The 15,588-nt window shown below is 42.1% G+C and overlaps 1 protein-coding gene and 1 long non-coding RNA gene across 28 annotated transcripts in view; both read left to right on the top strand.

The window, feature by feature from the left end:
* Window positions 1-15,588, top strand: part of LOC118383012 (regulator of G-protein signaling 22-like) — a 61,902-nt gene that overhangs the window by 22,408 nt on the left and 23,906 nt on the right. For 5 of the 26 annotated variants that reach the window (XM_052507507.1, XM_052507501.1, XM_052507500.1 and 2 more), the window contains 9 exons: window positions 2,754-2,897; window positions 2,952-3,546; window positions 5,681-5,815; window positions 6,475-6,576; window positions 9,833-10,027; window positions 10,207-10,299; window positions 11,191-11,363; window positions 14,234-14,396; window positions 15,055-15,219. In XM_052507507.1, the coding sequence (XP_052363467.1) occupies window positions 2,754-2,897; window positions 2,952-3,546; window positions 5,681-5,815; window positions 6,475-6,576; window positions 9,833-10,027; window positions 10,207-10,299; window positions 11,191-11,363; window positions 14,234-14,396; window positions 15,055-15,219 (1,765 nt within the window). The other 21 variants (XM_052507510.1, XM_052507505.1, XM_052507509.1 and 18 more) reach the window with 21 other exon arrangements.
* The window catches only part of LOC127923456 (uncharacterized), a 1,639-nt gene continuing 1,407 nt past the window's right edge, over window positions 15,357-15,588 (top strand). For both annotated transcript variants that reach the window (XR_008114454.1, XR_008114455.1), the window contains exon 1: window positions 15,357-15,588. This exon is cut by the window's right edge and continues 19 nt beyond it. This is a non-coding gene — a long non-coding RNA (uncharacterized LOC127923456).

The following is a 15,588-nucleotide window of genomic DNA, read 5'->3' as shown; positions in this document are numbered from 1 at the left end:
ATAACTACTGTCTATACACACCATCCTATATAACTACTGTCTATACTGTCTATACACACCATCCTCTATAACTACTGTCTATACACACCATCCTATATAACTACTGTCTATACACACCATCCTATATAACTACTGTCTATACACACCATCCTATATAACTACTGTCTATACACACCATCCTATATAACTACTGTCTATACACACCATCCTATATAACTACTGTCTATACTGTCTATACACACCATCCTATATAACTACTGTCTATACACACCATCCTCTATAACTACTGTCTATACACACCATCCTCTATAACTACTGTCTATACACACCATCCTCTATAACTACTGTCTATACACACCATCCTATATAACTACTGTCTATACACACCATCCTATATAACTACTGTCTATACACACCATCCTATATAACTACTGTCTATACACACCATCCTATATAACTACTGTCTATACACACCATCCTATATAACTACTGTCTATACACACCATCCTATATAACTACTGTCTATACACACCATCCTATATAACTACTGTCTATACACACCATCCTCTATAACTACTGTCTATACACACCATCCTATATAACTACTGTCTATACACACCATCCTATATAACTACTGTCTATACACACCATCCTATATAACTACTGTCTATACACACCATCCTATATAACTACTGTCTATACACACCATCCTCTATAACTACTGTCTATACACACCATCCTATATAACTACTGTCTATACACACCATCCTATATAACTACTGTCTATACACACCATCCTATATAACTACTGTCTATACTGTCTATACACACCATCCTCTATAACTACTGTCTATACACACCATCCTATATAACTACTGTCTATACACACCATCCTATATAACTACTGTCTATACTGTCTATACACACCATCCTCTATAACTACTGTCTATACACACCATCCTATATAACTACTGTCTATACACACCATCCTATATAACTACTGTCTATACACACCATCCTATATAACTACTGTCTATACACACCATCCTCTATAACTACTGTCTATACACACCATCCTATATAACTACTGTCTATACACACCATCCTGTATAACTACTGTCTATACACACCATCCTATATAACTACTGTCTATACACACCATCCTCTATAACTACTGTCTATACACACCATCCTATATAACTACTGTCTATACACACCATCCTATATAACTACTGTCTATACACACCATCCTATATAACTACTGTCTATACACACCATCCTATATAACTACTGTCTATACTGTCTATACACACCATCCTCTATAACTACTGTCTATACACACCATACTATATAACTACTGTCTATACACACCATCCTATATAACTACTGTCTATACTGTCTATACACACCATCCTCTATAACTACTGTCTATACACACCATCCTATATAACTACTGTCTATACACACCATCCTGTATAACTACTGTCTATACTGTCTATACACACCATCCTATATAACTACTGTCTATACACACACCATCCTATATAACTACTGTCTATACACACCATCCTCTATAACTACTGTCTATACACACCATCCTATATAACTACTGTCTATACACACCATCCTCTATAACTACTGTCTATACACACCATACTATATAACTACTGTCTATACACACCATCCTCTATAACTACTGTCTATACACACCATCCTCTATAACTACTGTCTATACACACCATCCTCTATAACTACTGTCTATACACACCATCCTCTATAACTACTGTCTATACACACCATACTATATAACTACTGTCTATACACACCATCCTCTATAACTACTGTCTATACACACCATCCTATATAACTGGTACCTGAACTATGATCACCTGGTCCGTACTAGACTAGACTGTGATCACCTGGTCCGTACTAGACTAGACTGTGATCACCTGGTCCGTACTAGACTAGACTGTGATCACCTGGTCCGTACTAGACTAGACTGTGACCTGAACTAGGATCACCTGGTCCGTACTAGACTAGACTGTGACCTGAGCTATGATCACCTGGTCCATACTAGACTAGACTGTGACCTGAACTAGGATCACCTAGTCCATACTAGACTAGACTGTGATCTGAACTGTGATCACCTGGTCCAAACTAGTCTAGACTGGTACCTGAACTAGGATCACCTGGTCCATACTAGACTGGCACCTGAACTGTGATCACCTGGTCAATACTAGACTGTGACCTGAACTGGGATCACCTGGTCCGTACTAGACTGTGACCTGAACTGGGATCACCTGGTCCATACTAGACTAGACTGTGACCTGAACTGGGATCACCTGGTCCGTACTAGACTGGCACCTGAACTGTGATCACCTGGTCCGTACTAGACTGGCACCTGAACTGTGATCACCTGGTCCATACTAGACTGTGACCTGAACTGGGATCACCTGGTCCGTACTAGACTGTGACCTGAACTGGGATCACCTGGTCCATACTAGACTGTGACCTGAACTGGGATCACCTGGTCCATACTAGACTGGTACCTGAACTGGGATCACCGGACAGTAGTCCTGTAGCTCAGTTGGTAGAGCATGGCGCTTGTGTTCCAGGGTAGTGGGTTCATGTTGTGTTCCAGGGACCACCCAGGTTCAATGTATGCACCATGACTGTAAGGTTCATGTTGTGATAAGGGTCTGCAAATGCCATATATTATTATTATATATTACCCAGGTTCAGTTGTGTTCCAGGGGTCCCAGGTTCATGTTGTGTTCCAGGGGTCCCAGGTTCATGTTGTGTTCCAGGGGTCCCAGGTTCATGTTGTGTTCCAGGGGTCCCAGGTTCATGTTGTGTTCCAGGGGTCCCAGGTTCATGTTGTGTTCCAGGGGTCCCAGGTTCATGTTGTGATCCAGGGGTCCCAGGTTCATGTTGTGTTCCAGGGGTCCCAGGTTCATGTTGTGTTCCAGGGGTCCCAGGTTCATGTTGTGTTCCAGGGGTCCCAGGTTCATGTTGTGTTCCAGGGGTCCCAGGTTCATGTTGTGTTCCAGGGGTCCCAGGTTCATGTTGTGTTCCAGGGGTCCCAGGTTCATGTTGTGTTCCAGGGGTCCCAGGTTCATGTTGTGTTCCAGGGGTCCCAGGTTCATGTTGATGTTGTGTTCCAGGGGTCCCAGGTTCATGTTGTGTTCCAGGGGTCCCAGGTTCATGTTGTGTTCCAGGGGTCCCAGGTTCATGTTGTGTACCAGGGGTCCCAGGTTCATGTTGATGTTGTGTTCCAGGGGTCCCAGGTTCATGTTGTGTTCCAGGGGTCCCAGGTTCATGTTGTGTTCCAGGGGTCCCAGGTTCAGGATGAGCCGGAGAGCAGTAGATCCTCTCAGACTGTCACTGTGGAGGAACGGACAGCTACACCCTCCCTCTGGTGTGAAACCTAACCCTCGTTACATCAACCTCCAACCCCTCCGGCCTCACACCTCTATCCCTCGACCTACCATCCGCCCAGACACCTCTCTACCCAGAGACCTTACACCCACGCCAGCTCACACACAGGTACTAGGTGTGACCGACAGAGAGTTGAGATAAGAGCTTTGAAATGTCTTTATTTTATGAAAATAGCTATATAAGTTGAATAAAGTCATATTATTCTGTGTGGTGTCAGACAGGTTAGTAATGTCGTATTATTCTGTGTGGTGTCAGACAGGTTAGTAATGTCGTATTATTCTGTGTGTGTGGTGTCAGACAGGTTAGTAATGTCGTATTATTCTGTGTTTGTGGTGTCAGACAGGTTAGTAAAGTCGTATTATTCTGTGTGGTGTCAGACAGGTTTGTAATGTCGTATTATTCTGTGTGGTGTCAGACAGGTTAGTAAAGTCGTATTATTCTGTGTTTGTGGTGTCAGACAGGTTAGTAAAGTCGTATTATTCTGTGTGTGTGGTGTCAGACAGGTTAGTAATGTCGTATTATTCTGTGTTTGTGGTGTCAGACAGGTTAGTAATGTCGTATTATTCTGTGTGTGTGGTGTCAGACAGGTTAGTAATGTCGTATTATTCTGTGTTTGTGGTGTCAGACAGGTTAGTAAAGTCGTATTATTCTGTGTGGTGTCAGACAGGTTAGTAATGTCGTATTATTCTGTGTGGTGTCAGACAGGTTAGTAATGTCGTATTATTCTGTGTGGTGTCAGACAGGTTAGTAAAGTCGTATTATTCTGTGTGTGTGGAGTCAGACAGGTTAGTAATGTCGTATTATTATGTGTGGTGTCAGACAGGTTAGTAATGTCGTATTATTCTGTGTGGTGTCAGACAGGTTAGTAAAGTCGTATTATTCTGTGTGGTGTCAGACAGGTTAGTAATGTCGTATTATTCTGTGTGGTGTCAGACAGGTTAGTAAAGTCGTATTATTCTGTGTGGTGTCAGACAGGTTAGTAATGTCGTATTATTCTGTTGTGGTGTCAGACAGGTTAGTAATGTCGTATTATTCTGTGTGTGTGGTGTCAGACAGGTTAGTAATGTCGTATTATTCTGTGTTTGTGGTGTCAGACAGGTTAGTAAAGTCGTATTATTCTGTGTGGTGTCAGACAGGTTTGTAATGTCGTATTATTCTGTGTGGTGTCAGACAGGTTAGTAAAGTCGTATTATTCTGTGTGGTGTCAGACAGGTTAGTAAAGTCGTATTATTCTGTGTGGTGTCAGACAGGTTTGTAATGTCGTATTATTCTGTGTGGTGTCAGACAGGTTAGTAAAGTCGTATTATTCTGTGTGGTGTCAGACAGGTTAGTAAAGTCGTATTATTCTGTGTGGTGTCAGACAGGTTAGTAATGTCGTATTATTCTGTGTGGTGTCAGACAGGTTTGTAATGTCGTATTATTCTGTGTGGTGTCAGACAGGTTAGTAATGTCGTATTATTCTGTGTGGTGTCAGACAGGTTAGTAATGTCGTATTATTCTGTGTGGTGTCAGACAGGTTAGTAATGTCGTATTATTCTGTGTGTGTGGAGTGAGACAGGTTAGTAATGTCGTATTATTATGTGTGGTGTCAGACAGGTTAGTAATGTCGTATTATTCTGTGTGGTGTCAGACAGGTTTGTAAAGTCGTATTATTCTGTGTGGTGTCAGACAGGTTAGTAAAGTCGTATTATTCTGTGTGGTGTCAGACAGGTTAGTAATGTCGTATTATTCTGTGTGGTGTCAGACAGGTTAGTAATGTCGTATTATTCTGTGTGTGTGGTGTCAGACAGGTTAGTAAAGTCATATTATTCTGTGTGGTGTCAGACAGGTTAGTAATGTCGTATTATTCTGTGTGGTGTCAGACAGGTTAGTAATGTCGTATTATTCTGTGTGGTGTCAGACAGGTTAGTAATGTCGTATTATTCTGTGTGGTGTCAGACAGGTTAGTAATGTCGTATTATTCTGTGTGGTGTCAGACAGGTTAGTAATGTCGTATTATTCTGTGTGGTGTCAGACAGGTTAGTAAAGTCGTATTATTCTGTGTGGTGTCAGACAGGTTAGTAATGTCGTATTATTCTGTGTGGTGTCAGACAGGTTAGTAATGTCGTATTATTCTGTGTGGTGTCAGACAGGTTAGTAATGTCGTATTATTCTGTGTGGTGTCAGACAGGTTAGTAATGTCGTATTATTCTGTGTGGTGTCAGACAGGTTAGTAAAGTCATATTATTCTGTGTGGTGTCAGACAGGTTATGCCAGCAGCAGTCCTGTTGTATGGCCCTGGAGGATGGAGAGGATGTTACAGGCTCTATGTGTGGACTCACAGGCCGGGTTCTACTTCACACGGTTCTACTTCACACGTGAACACTCTGGAAACCCGGTATAGACAGCTCTGTCTGTCTGTCTGTCTGTCTGTCTGTCTGTCTGTCTGTCTGTCTGTCTGTCTGTCTGTCTGTCTGGTCTCTTGTCTCTTGTCTCTTGTCTCTTGTCTCTCTCTCTCTCTCTCTCTCTTGTCTCTTGTCTCTTGTCTCTCTCTCTCTCTCTGTCTCTCTCTCTCACTCTCTCTCTGTCTCTCTGTCTCTCTGAGCTCTCTCTCTCTCTCTCTCTTCTGTCTCTCTGTCTTAAAGTCTGTTGTCTGTCTGTCTGTCTGTCTGTCTGTCTGTCTGTCTGTCTGTCTGTCTGTCTGTCTGTCTGTCTCCTCTCTCTAAAGGCTCTCTCTCTCTCTCTCTGTTCTCTCTCTCTCTCTCTCTCTCTCTCTCTAGTCTCTCTGTCTCTCTGTCTCTCTGTCTCTCTGTCTCTGTCTCTCTGTCTCTCTTCTGTCTCTCTTAATGTCTCTCTCTCTCTCTCTCTCTCTCTCGTCTCTATCTGTCTCTGTCTCTGTCTCTGTCTCTCTCTGTCTCTCTCTCTGTCTCTCTCTCTCTCTGTCTCTCTGTCTCTCTCTCTCTCTCTGTCTCTCTCTCTCTCTCTCTCTGTCTCCCATAGTGCTGTTGTAGCTGTATTGTACAACATAAATAAATAGGTCTTCCTGTACCTTGTCAGCTGTGGGAGAATGCCGTCCACTGCTGGTGTGATCTGCAGCAATACCACCAGCTCTTCTACCAAGATGGACTGGATCCCTACAGGGTACAGAGACAGGCTCATGTAAGATTGGATCCCTGGGGGAAGGGGGGGGTAATTGCATCTGATGCTGGATTAGGTTCTGGCGGGAGATGTAGAATAGAATATATTAACAATACAGGCGAAGTCTCCACCCCAATCAATGGAAACTCCCAGCCAAAGCATGGGCCAAATGTCCAAGCCCCTTCCCTAATTTGAATGAGCCCTACATTAAAGACATTTAATGAGCCCTATATTAAAGACATTTAATGAGCCCTACATTAAAGACATTTAATGAGCCCTATATTAAAGACATTTAATGAGCCCTATATTAGACATTTAATGAGCCCTATATTAAAGACATTTAATGAGCCCTATATTAAAGACATTTAATGAGCCCTATATTAAAGACATTTAATGAGCCCTACATTAAATACATTTAATGAGCCCTATATTAAAGACATTTAATGAGCCCTATATTAGACATGTAATGAGCCCTATATTAAAGACATTTAATGAGCCCTACATTAAAGACATTTAATGAGCCCTATATTAAAGACATTTAATGAGCCCTATATTAAAGGCATTTAATGAGCCCTATATTAGACATTTAATGAGCCCTACATTAAATACATTTAATGAGCCCTACATTAAAGACATCTAATGAGCCCTATATTAAAGACATTTAATGAGCCCTACATTAAAGACATTTAATGAGCCCTACATTAAAGACATTTAATGAGCCCTATATTAAAGACATTTAATGAGCCCTATATTAGACATGTAATGAGCCCTATATTAAAGACATTTAATGAGCCCTATATTAAAGACATTTAATGAGCCCTATATTAAAGACATTTAATGAGCCCTACATTAAATACATTTAATGAGCCCTATATTAAAGACATTTAATGAGCCCTATATTAGACATGTAATGAGCCCTATATTAAAGACATTTAATGAGCCCTACATTAAAGACATTTAATGAGCCCTATATTAAAGACATTTAATGAGCCCTATATTAAAGGCATTTAATGAGCCCTATATTAGACATTTAATGAGCCCTACATTAAATACATTTAATGAGCCCTACATTAAAGACATCTAATGAGCCCTATATTAAAGACATTTAATGAGCCCTACATTAAAGACATCTAATGAGCCCTATATTAGACATTTAATGAGCCCTATATTAAAGGCATTTAATGAGCCCTATATTAAAGACATTTAATGAGCCCTATATTAAAGACATTTAATGAGCCCTATATTAAAGACATTTAATGAGCCCTACATTAAAGACATTTAATGAGCCCTATATTAGACATTTAATGAGCCCTATATTAAAGACATTTAATGAGCCCTATATTAAAGACATTTAATGAGCCCTACATTAAAGACATTTAATGAGCCCTATATTAAAGACATTTAATGAGCCCTATATTAAAGACATTTAATGAGCCCTACATTAAAGACATCTAATGAGCCCTATATTAAAGACATTTAATGAGCCTTATATTAAAGACATTTAATGAGCCCTACATTAAAGACATCTAATGAGCCCTATATTAAAGGCATTTAATGAGCCCTATATTAAAGACATTTAATGAGCCCTACATTAAAGACATTTAATGAGCCCTATATTAAAGACATTTAATGAGCCCTATATTAGACATTTAATGAGCCCTATATTAAAGACATTTAATGAGCCCTATATTAGACATTTAATGAGCCCTATATTAAAGACATTTAATGAGCCCTATATTAAAGACATTTAATGAGCCCTATATTAAAGACATTTAATGAGCCCTATATTAGACATTTAATGAGCCCTATATTAAATACATTTAATGAGCCCTATATTAAAGACATTTAATGAGCCCTATATTAGACATTTAATGAGCCCTACATTAAAGACATTTAATGAGCCCTATATTAAAGACATTTAATGAGCCCTACATTAAAGACATTTAATGAGCCCTATATTAAAGGCATTTAATGAGCCCTACATTAAAGACATTTAATGAGCCCTATATTAAAGACATTTAATAAGCCCTATATTAAAGGCATTTAATGAGCCCTATATTAAATACATTTAATGAGCCCTATATTAGACATTTAATGAGCCCTACAGTAAAGGCATTTAATGAGCCCTACATTAAAGACATTTAATGAGCCCTATATTAAAGACATTTAATGAGCCCTATATTAAAGACATTTAATGAGCCCTATATTAAAGACATTTAATGAGCCCTATATTAGACATTTAATGAGCCCTACAGTAAAGGCATTTAATGAGCCCTACATTAAAGACATTTAATGAGCCCTACATTAAAGACATTTAATGAGCCCTACATTAAAGACATTTAATGTGATAATGATGATGATGATAGTGAAGATGATGATGGAGTGACTATCATGATGATAGTGATGATGATGATAGTGATGATGATAGTGATGATGATAGTGATGATGATGATGATGATGATGGAGTGACTACCATGATGATAGTGATGATGATGATGATGATAGTCATGATGATGATAGTGATGATGATGAAGATGATAGTGATGATGATGGTGGTGATGATGATAGTGATGATGATGAAGATGATAGTGATGATGATGATGGTGGTGATGGTGATAGTGATGGTGATAGTGATGATGGTGATGATGATGATGATGATGATAGTGATGGTGATAGTGATGATGATAGTGATGATGATAGTGATGATGATGATAGTCATGATGATGAAGATGACCATCTGACCCATTAGTTACGGTTCTCATTCTAACCCCTCCAGTTGTGATGATGGTGATGATGATGATGATGATGATGAAGATGATAGTCTGACCCATTAGTTACGGTTCTCATTCTAACCCCTCCAGTTGTGATGATGGTGATGATGATGATGAAGATGATAGTCTGACCCATTAGTTACGGTTCTCATTCTAACCCCTCCAGTTGTGATGATGATGATGATGATGATGATGATGATGATGATGAAAATGACAGTCTGACCCATTAGTTACGGTTCTCATTCTAACCCCTCCAGTTGTGATGATGATGATGATGATGATGATGATGATGATGATGACAGTCTGACCCATTAGTTACGGTTCTCATTCTAACCCCTCCAGTTGTGATGATGATGATGATGATGATGATGATGATGATGATGATGATGACAGTCTGACCCATTAGTTACGGTTCTCATTCTAACCCCTCCAGTTGTGATGATGATGATGATGATGAAGATGACAGTCTGACCCATTAGTTACGGTTCTCATTCTAACCCCTCCAGTTGCTGTATTCGACCTACGTGTGCAGTGCTGCCTGTAGTAGCATTGGGGTGGAGGAGGAGAGCAGAGAGAGGGTGTACACCGGTCTCACTCCCCCGTTTGAGGAGCTGTTTGACTGGGTGGAGGAACACACTCTGACCCTCCTCCTGGAGCCCTGGACGCTGCTCACCACCAGGGACACAGACACCTTCCAGAAGGTTTGAGCCCTTTTCTTTAAAATGTATTTTAAAACACGCTGTAGTTGAAATAGCTCATCGGCCGAAACGGACAGACTCTCCTGTTCGTGCATCTCTCCTTAGTCAGATTCGTAAGACGTGTGTTTTGGTCTGGATATTTGATGACATCGTGGAGTCATTGTTACTGCGCGTTCTCTCAGGTGGCTGTACGGGAGGAGACTCGCCAGGTGGAGTCAGAGCCGTACGGAGAACTGAAGACGCTGTACGAGGAGGCTGTACACAGACTGGTACAGGTGAGCTCTATTGAAGGTCAACGAGGAGGCTGTACACAGACTGGTACAGGTGAGCTCTATTGAAGGTCAACGAGGAGGCTGTACACAGACTGGTACAGGTGAGCTCTATTGAAGGTCAATGCTCCAATGCATGATCAACAGTAACAGTCTGAGGAGTAAGTGGTGATCTAGGATCAAGTCCCCCCTGAAGTGCTGATCTAGGATCAAGTCCCCTGTCCCTCTGAAGTGCTGATCAAGGATCAAGTCCCCCTGTCCCCCTGAAGTGGTGATCTAGGATCAAGTCCCCCTGAAGTGCTGATCTAGGATCAAGTCCCCCTGTCTCCCTGAAGTGCTGATCTAGGATCAAGTCCCCCTGAAGTGCTGATCTAGGATCAAGTCCCCCCCTGTCCCCCTGAAGTGCTGATCTAGGATCAAGTCCCCCCCTGTCTCCCTGAAGTGCTGATCTAGGATCAAGTCCCCCCTGAAGTGGTGATCTAGGATCAAGTCCCCCCCTGTCCCCCTGAAGTGCTGATCTAGGATCAAGTCCCCCTGAAGTGCTGATCTAGGATCAAGTCCCCAATTGAAGTGCTGATCTAGGATCAAGTCCCCCCTGAAGTGTTGATCTAGGATCAAGTCCCCCCTGAAGTGCTGATCTAGGATCAAGTCCCCCCTGAAGTGCTGATCTAGGATCAAGTCCCCCCTGAAGTGTTGATCTGAAAGACAAAACTGATCATAGATGAAGCACTTCTACTCCGAGAAGCTTTTCAAATATGGGCCTAGATCTCTAGTAAGGATTTGGGGGAATTTCAATTATACTTCCTTGATTCCTCGCATACTATCTCCTCACCTCCTTCTCAAAACCTTCAGAAGGAAGTGAGGAGGGTTTAGTCCAATTGAGATTCTCTCTCTCAGCATGATGTGGCCCAGGCCTGCAGGCCCCCTCCTCCACCACTAGAGGTCGCCAGGTCTCCAGCTATGTGGTCTGCCGTCCCAGAGAGGTACAGAGGGTACAGATTGGGCTCTCTGCTAGGACACCGCACGGAGCTACAACACTTCACATCCTTCCTACAGGACAACACCGCCAGGTGAAACTCTAGATCTATACACTTCACAACCTTCCTACAGGACAACACCGCCAGGTGAAACTCTAGATCTATACACTTCACATCCTTCCTACAGGACAACACTGCCAGGTGAAACTAGTTCTATACACTTCACATCCTTCCTACAGAACAACACCGCCAGGTGAAACTCTAGATCTATACACTTCACATCCTCCCTACAGGACCACACCGCCAGGTGAAACTCTAGTTCTATACACTTCACATCCTTCCTACAGGACCACACCGCCAGGTGAAACTCTAGATTTATACACTTCACATCCTTCCTACAGAACAACACCGCCAGGTGAAACTCTAGTTCTATACACTTCACATCCTTCCTACAGAACAACACCGCCAGGTGAAACTCTAGATCTATACACTTCACAACCTTCCTACAGAACAACACCGCCAGGTGAAACTCTAGTTCTATACACTTCACATCCTTCCTACAGAACAACACCGCCAGGTGAAACTCTAGTTCTATACACTTCACATCCTTCCTACAGAACAACACCGCCAGGTGAAACTCTAGATCTATACACTTCACATCCTCCCTACAGGACCACACCGCCAGGTGAAACTCTAGTTCTATACACTTCACATCCTTCCTACAGGACCACACCGCCAGGTGAAACTCTAGATTTATACACTTCACATCCTTCCTACAGAACAACACCGCCAGGTGAAACTCTAGTTCTATACACTTCACATCCTTCCTACAGAACAACACCGCCAGGTGAAACTCTAGATCTATACACTTCACAACCTTCCTAAAGGACAACACCGCCAGCTAAAACTCTAGATCTATACACTTCACATCCTTCCTACAGAACAACACCGCCAGGTGAAACTCTAGATCTATACACTTCACAACCTTCCTACAGGACTACACCGCCAGGTGAAACTCTAGCTGTAGATGCAGCAGGCTTATTTTACATGACATACGCTATGTGTGGCCAGGTGACCACAACACCATGCTGCTTGTTAGACGTGACCTTTCTGTCATAAACACACCTTCTATCAAACAAGTGTTGTGTTTATCTATAGGGACCAAATCATTATTCCTGGTCATGTCAGTAAAAAACTAAATGATCCTAATGATCTCTACCTCAATGATCTCTACCTCAATGATCTATACCTCAATGATCTCTACCTCAATGATCTATACCTCAATGATCTATACCTCAATGATCTCTACCTCAATGATCTATACCTCAATGATCTATACCTCAATGATCCTAATGATCTCTACCTCAATGATCCTAATGATCTCTACCTCAACGATCTCTACCTCAATGATCCTAATGATCTCTACCTCAATGATCCTAATGATCTCTACCTCAATGATCTCTACCTCAATGATCCCAATTATCTCTACCCCGATGATCTCTACCTCAATGATCCTAATGATCTCTACCTCAATGATCTCTACCTCAATGTACCTAATGATCTCTACCTCAATGATCTCTACCTCAATGATCCTAATGATCTCTACCTCAATGATCTCTACCTCAATGATCCTAATGATCTCTACCTCAATGATCCTAATGATCTCTACCTCAACGATCTCTACCTCAATGATCCTAATGATCTCTACCTCAATGATCCTAATGATCTCTACCTCAATGATCTCTACCTCAATGATCCCAATTATCTCTACCTCGATGATCTCTACCTCAATGATCCTAATGATCTCTACCTCAATGATCTCTACCTCAATGATCCTAATGATCTCTACCTCAATGATCTCTACCTCAATGATCCTAATGATCTCTACCTCAATGATCTCTACCTCAATGATCATAATGATCTCTACCTCAATGATCTCTACCTCAATGATCCTAATGATCTCTACCTCAATGATCCTGATGATCTCTACCTCAATGATCTCTACCTCAATGATCCTAATGATCTCTACCTCAATGATCTCTACCTCAATGATCCTAATGATCTCTACCTCAATGATCCTGATAATCTCTACCTCAATGATCCTAATGATCTCTACCTCAATGATCTATACCTCAATGATCTCTACCTCAATGATCCTAATGATCTCTACCTCAATGATCCTGATAATCTCTACCTCAATGATCCTAATGATCTATACCTCAATGATCTCTACCTCAATGATCTCTACCTCAATGATCCTAATGATCTCTACCTCAATGATCTCTACCTCAATGATCCTAATGATCTCTACCTCAATGATCCTGATCATCTCTACCTCAATGATCCTAATGATCTCTACCTCAATGATCCTAATGATCTCTACCTCAATGATCTATACCTCAATGATCTCTACCTCAATTATCCTAATGATCTCTACCTCAATGATCTCAATGATCTCTACCTCAATGATCCTAATGATCTCTACCTCAATGATCCTGATGATCTCTACCTCAATGATCTCTACCTCAATGATCCTAATGATCTCTACCTCAATGATCTCTACCTCAATGATCCTAATGATAATAATAAATAATATATGCCATTTAGCAGACGCTTTTATCCAAAGCGACTTACAGTCATGATCTCTACCTCAATGATCCTGATAATCTCTACCTCAATGATCCTAATGATCTCTACCTCAATGATCTATACCTCAATGATCTCTACCTCAATGATCCTAATGATCTCTACCTCAATGATCCTGATAATCTCTACCTCAATGATCCTAATGATCTATACCTCAATGATCTCTACCTCAATGATCCTAATGATCTCTACCTCAATGATCCTAATGATCTCTACCTCAATGATCCTAATGATCTCTACCTCAATGATCCTGATAATCTATAGCTCAGTTGTCAATGATGTGTATAGTTCTGACGTGTGTGTGTGTGTGTCTACAGTATACACCTGGCTTGCTGGCAGGACATAGAGAATTACAGGAGAATCCCCCATAAAGACAAGGCCCAGAGAGAGGACAAGTCCAGACTCATTAAGGACAAATACCTCAATAGGAAATACTTCTTTGGGCCTGACAGTCCTGCCACCAGACAACAACAGGAGGAGGTAACGTCACAGTCTCTTCTGTGATGGTGTGTGTGATTTTGTGCCTGTCTGTGTGTGTGTGTGTGTGTGCCTGTGTGTGTGTCTGTGTGTGTGTCTGTGTGTTTGTCTGTGTGTCTGTCTGTGTGTTTTTGTGCGTGTCTGTCTGTGTGTGTGTCTGTCTGTGTGTGTGTGTGTGTGCGTGTGTGCGCCTGTGTTTTTGTGTGTGTCTGTGTGGGTGTGTGTGTGTGTGTGTGCGCGCCTGTGTGTTTTCGTGCGTGTCTGTCTCTGTGTGTGTCCTCCTCTTCATGACCGTCTGTGTGTGTGTGTGTGTGTGTGTGTGTGTGTGTGTGTGTGTGTGTGTGTGTGTGTGTGTGTGTGTGTGTGTGTGTGTGTGTGTGTGTGTGTGTGTGTGTGTGTGTGTGTGTTTCTCCTCTAGGTGATGCGTCTGGCTGGTGGCTGGGGAGACTGCATCATGACCGTCTGTGTGTGTGTGTGTGTGTGTGTTTCTCCTCTAGGTGATGCGTCTGGCTGGTGGCTGGGGGAGACTGCATCATGACCGTCTGTGTGTGTGTGTGTGTGTGTGTGTGTTTCTCCTCTAGGTGATGCGTCTGGCTGGTGGCTGGGGGAGACTGCATCATGACCGTCTGTGTGTGTGTGTGTGTGTGTGTTTCTCCTCTAGGTGATGCGTCTGGCTGGTGGCTGGGGGAGACTGCTCCATGACCGTCTGTGTGCTCCTGTCCTGGTGGACATTCAGAGCATCATCAGGAACCACATAGAAACAAGATGGCTGCCTGTCTTCCTGACGACGCCGGAGTTCAATGAGAGACAGCAGCAGAGAGTCAGGGTAGGAGTCCAGGGTCTCATCTAGCCAGCTCTCCATCTGCTTGTAATCAGGGGGATTACAACCTGACCCTACGAGGTCCGGACTACTGACCGACCAACTGGCTTCTAGGTTTAAATCATTCTCTGATTAGAGGGGGACTGGCTTCTAGGTCTAAATCAGTCCCTGATTAGAGGGGGACTGGTTTCTAGGTCTAAATCAGTCCCTGATTAGAGGGGAACTGGCTTCTAGGTCTAAATCAGTCCCTAATTAGAGGGGGACTGGCTTCCTGGTCTAAATCAGTCCCTGATTAGAGGGGAACTGGCTTCTAGGTCTAAATCAGTCCCTGATTAGAGGGGAACTGGCTTCTCGGTCTAAATCAGTCCCTGATTA

Source organism: Oncorhynchus keta, unplaced genomic scaffold (genome assembly GCF_023373465.1).
Source record: "Oncorhynchus keta strain PuntledgeMale-10-30-2019 unplaced genomic scaffold, Oket_V2 Un_contig_2987_pilon_pilon, whole genome shotgun sequence".
In the NCBI taxonomy this organism is placed as follows: Eukaryota; Metazoa; Chordata; class Actinopteri; order Salmoniformes; family Salmonidae; genus Oncorhynchus; species Oncorhynchus keta.
This window is presented reverse-complemented; position numbering and strand designations above follow the sequence as displayed.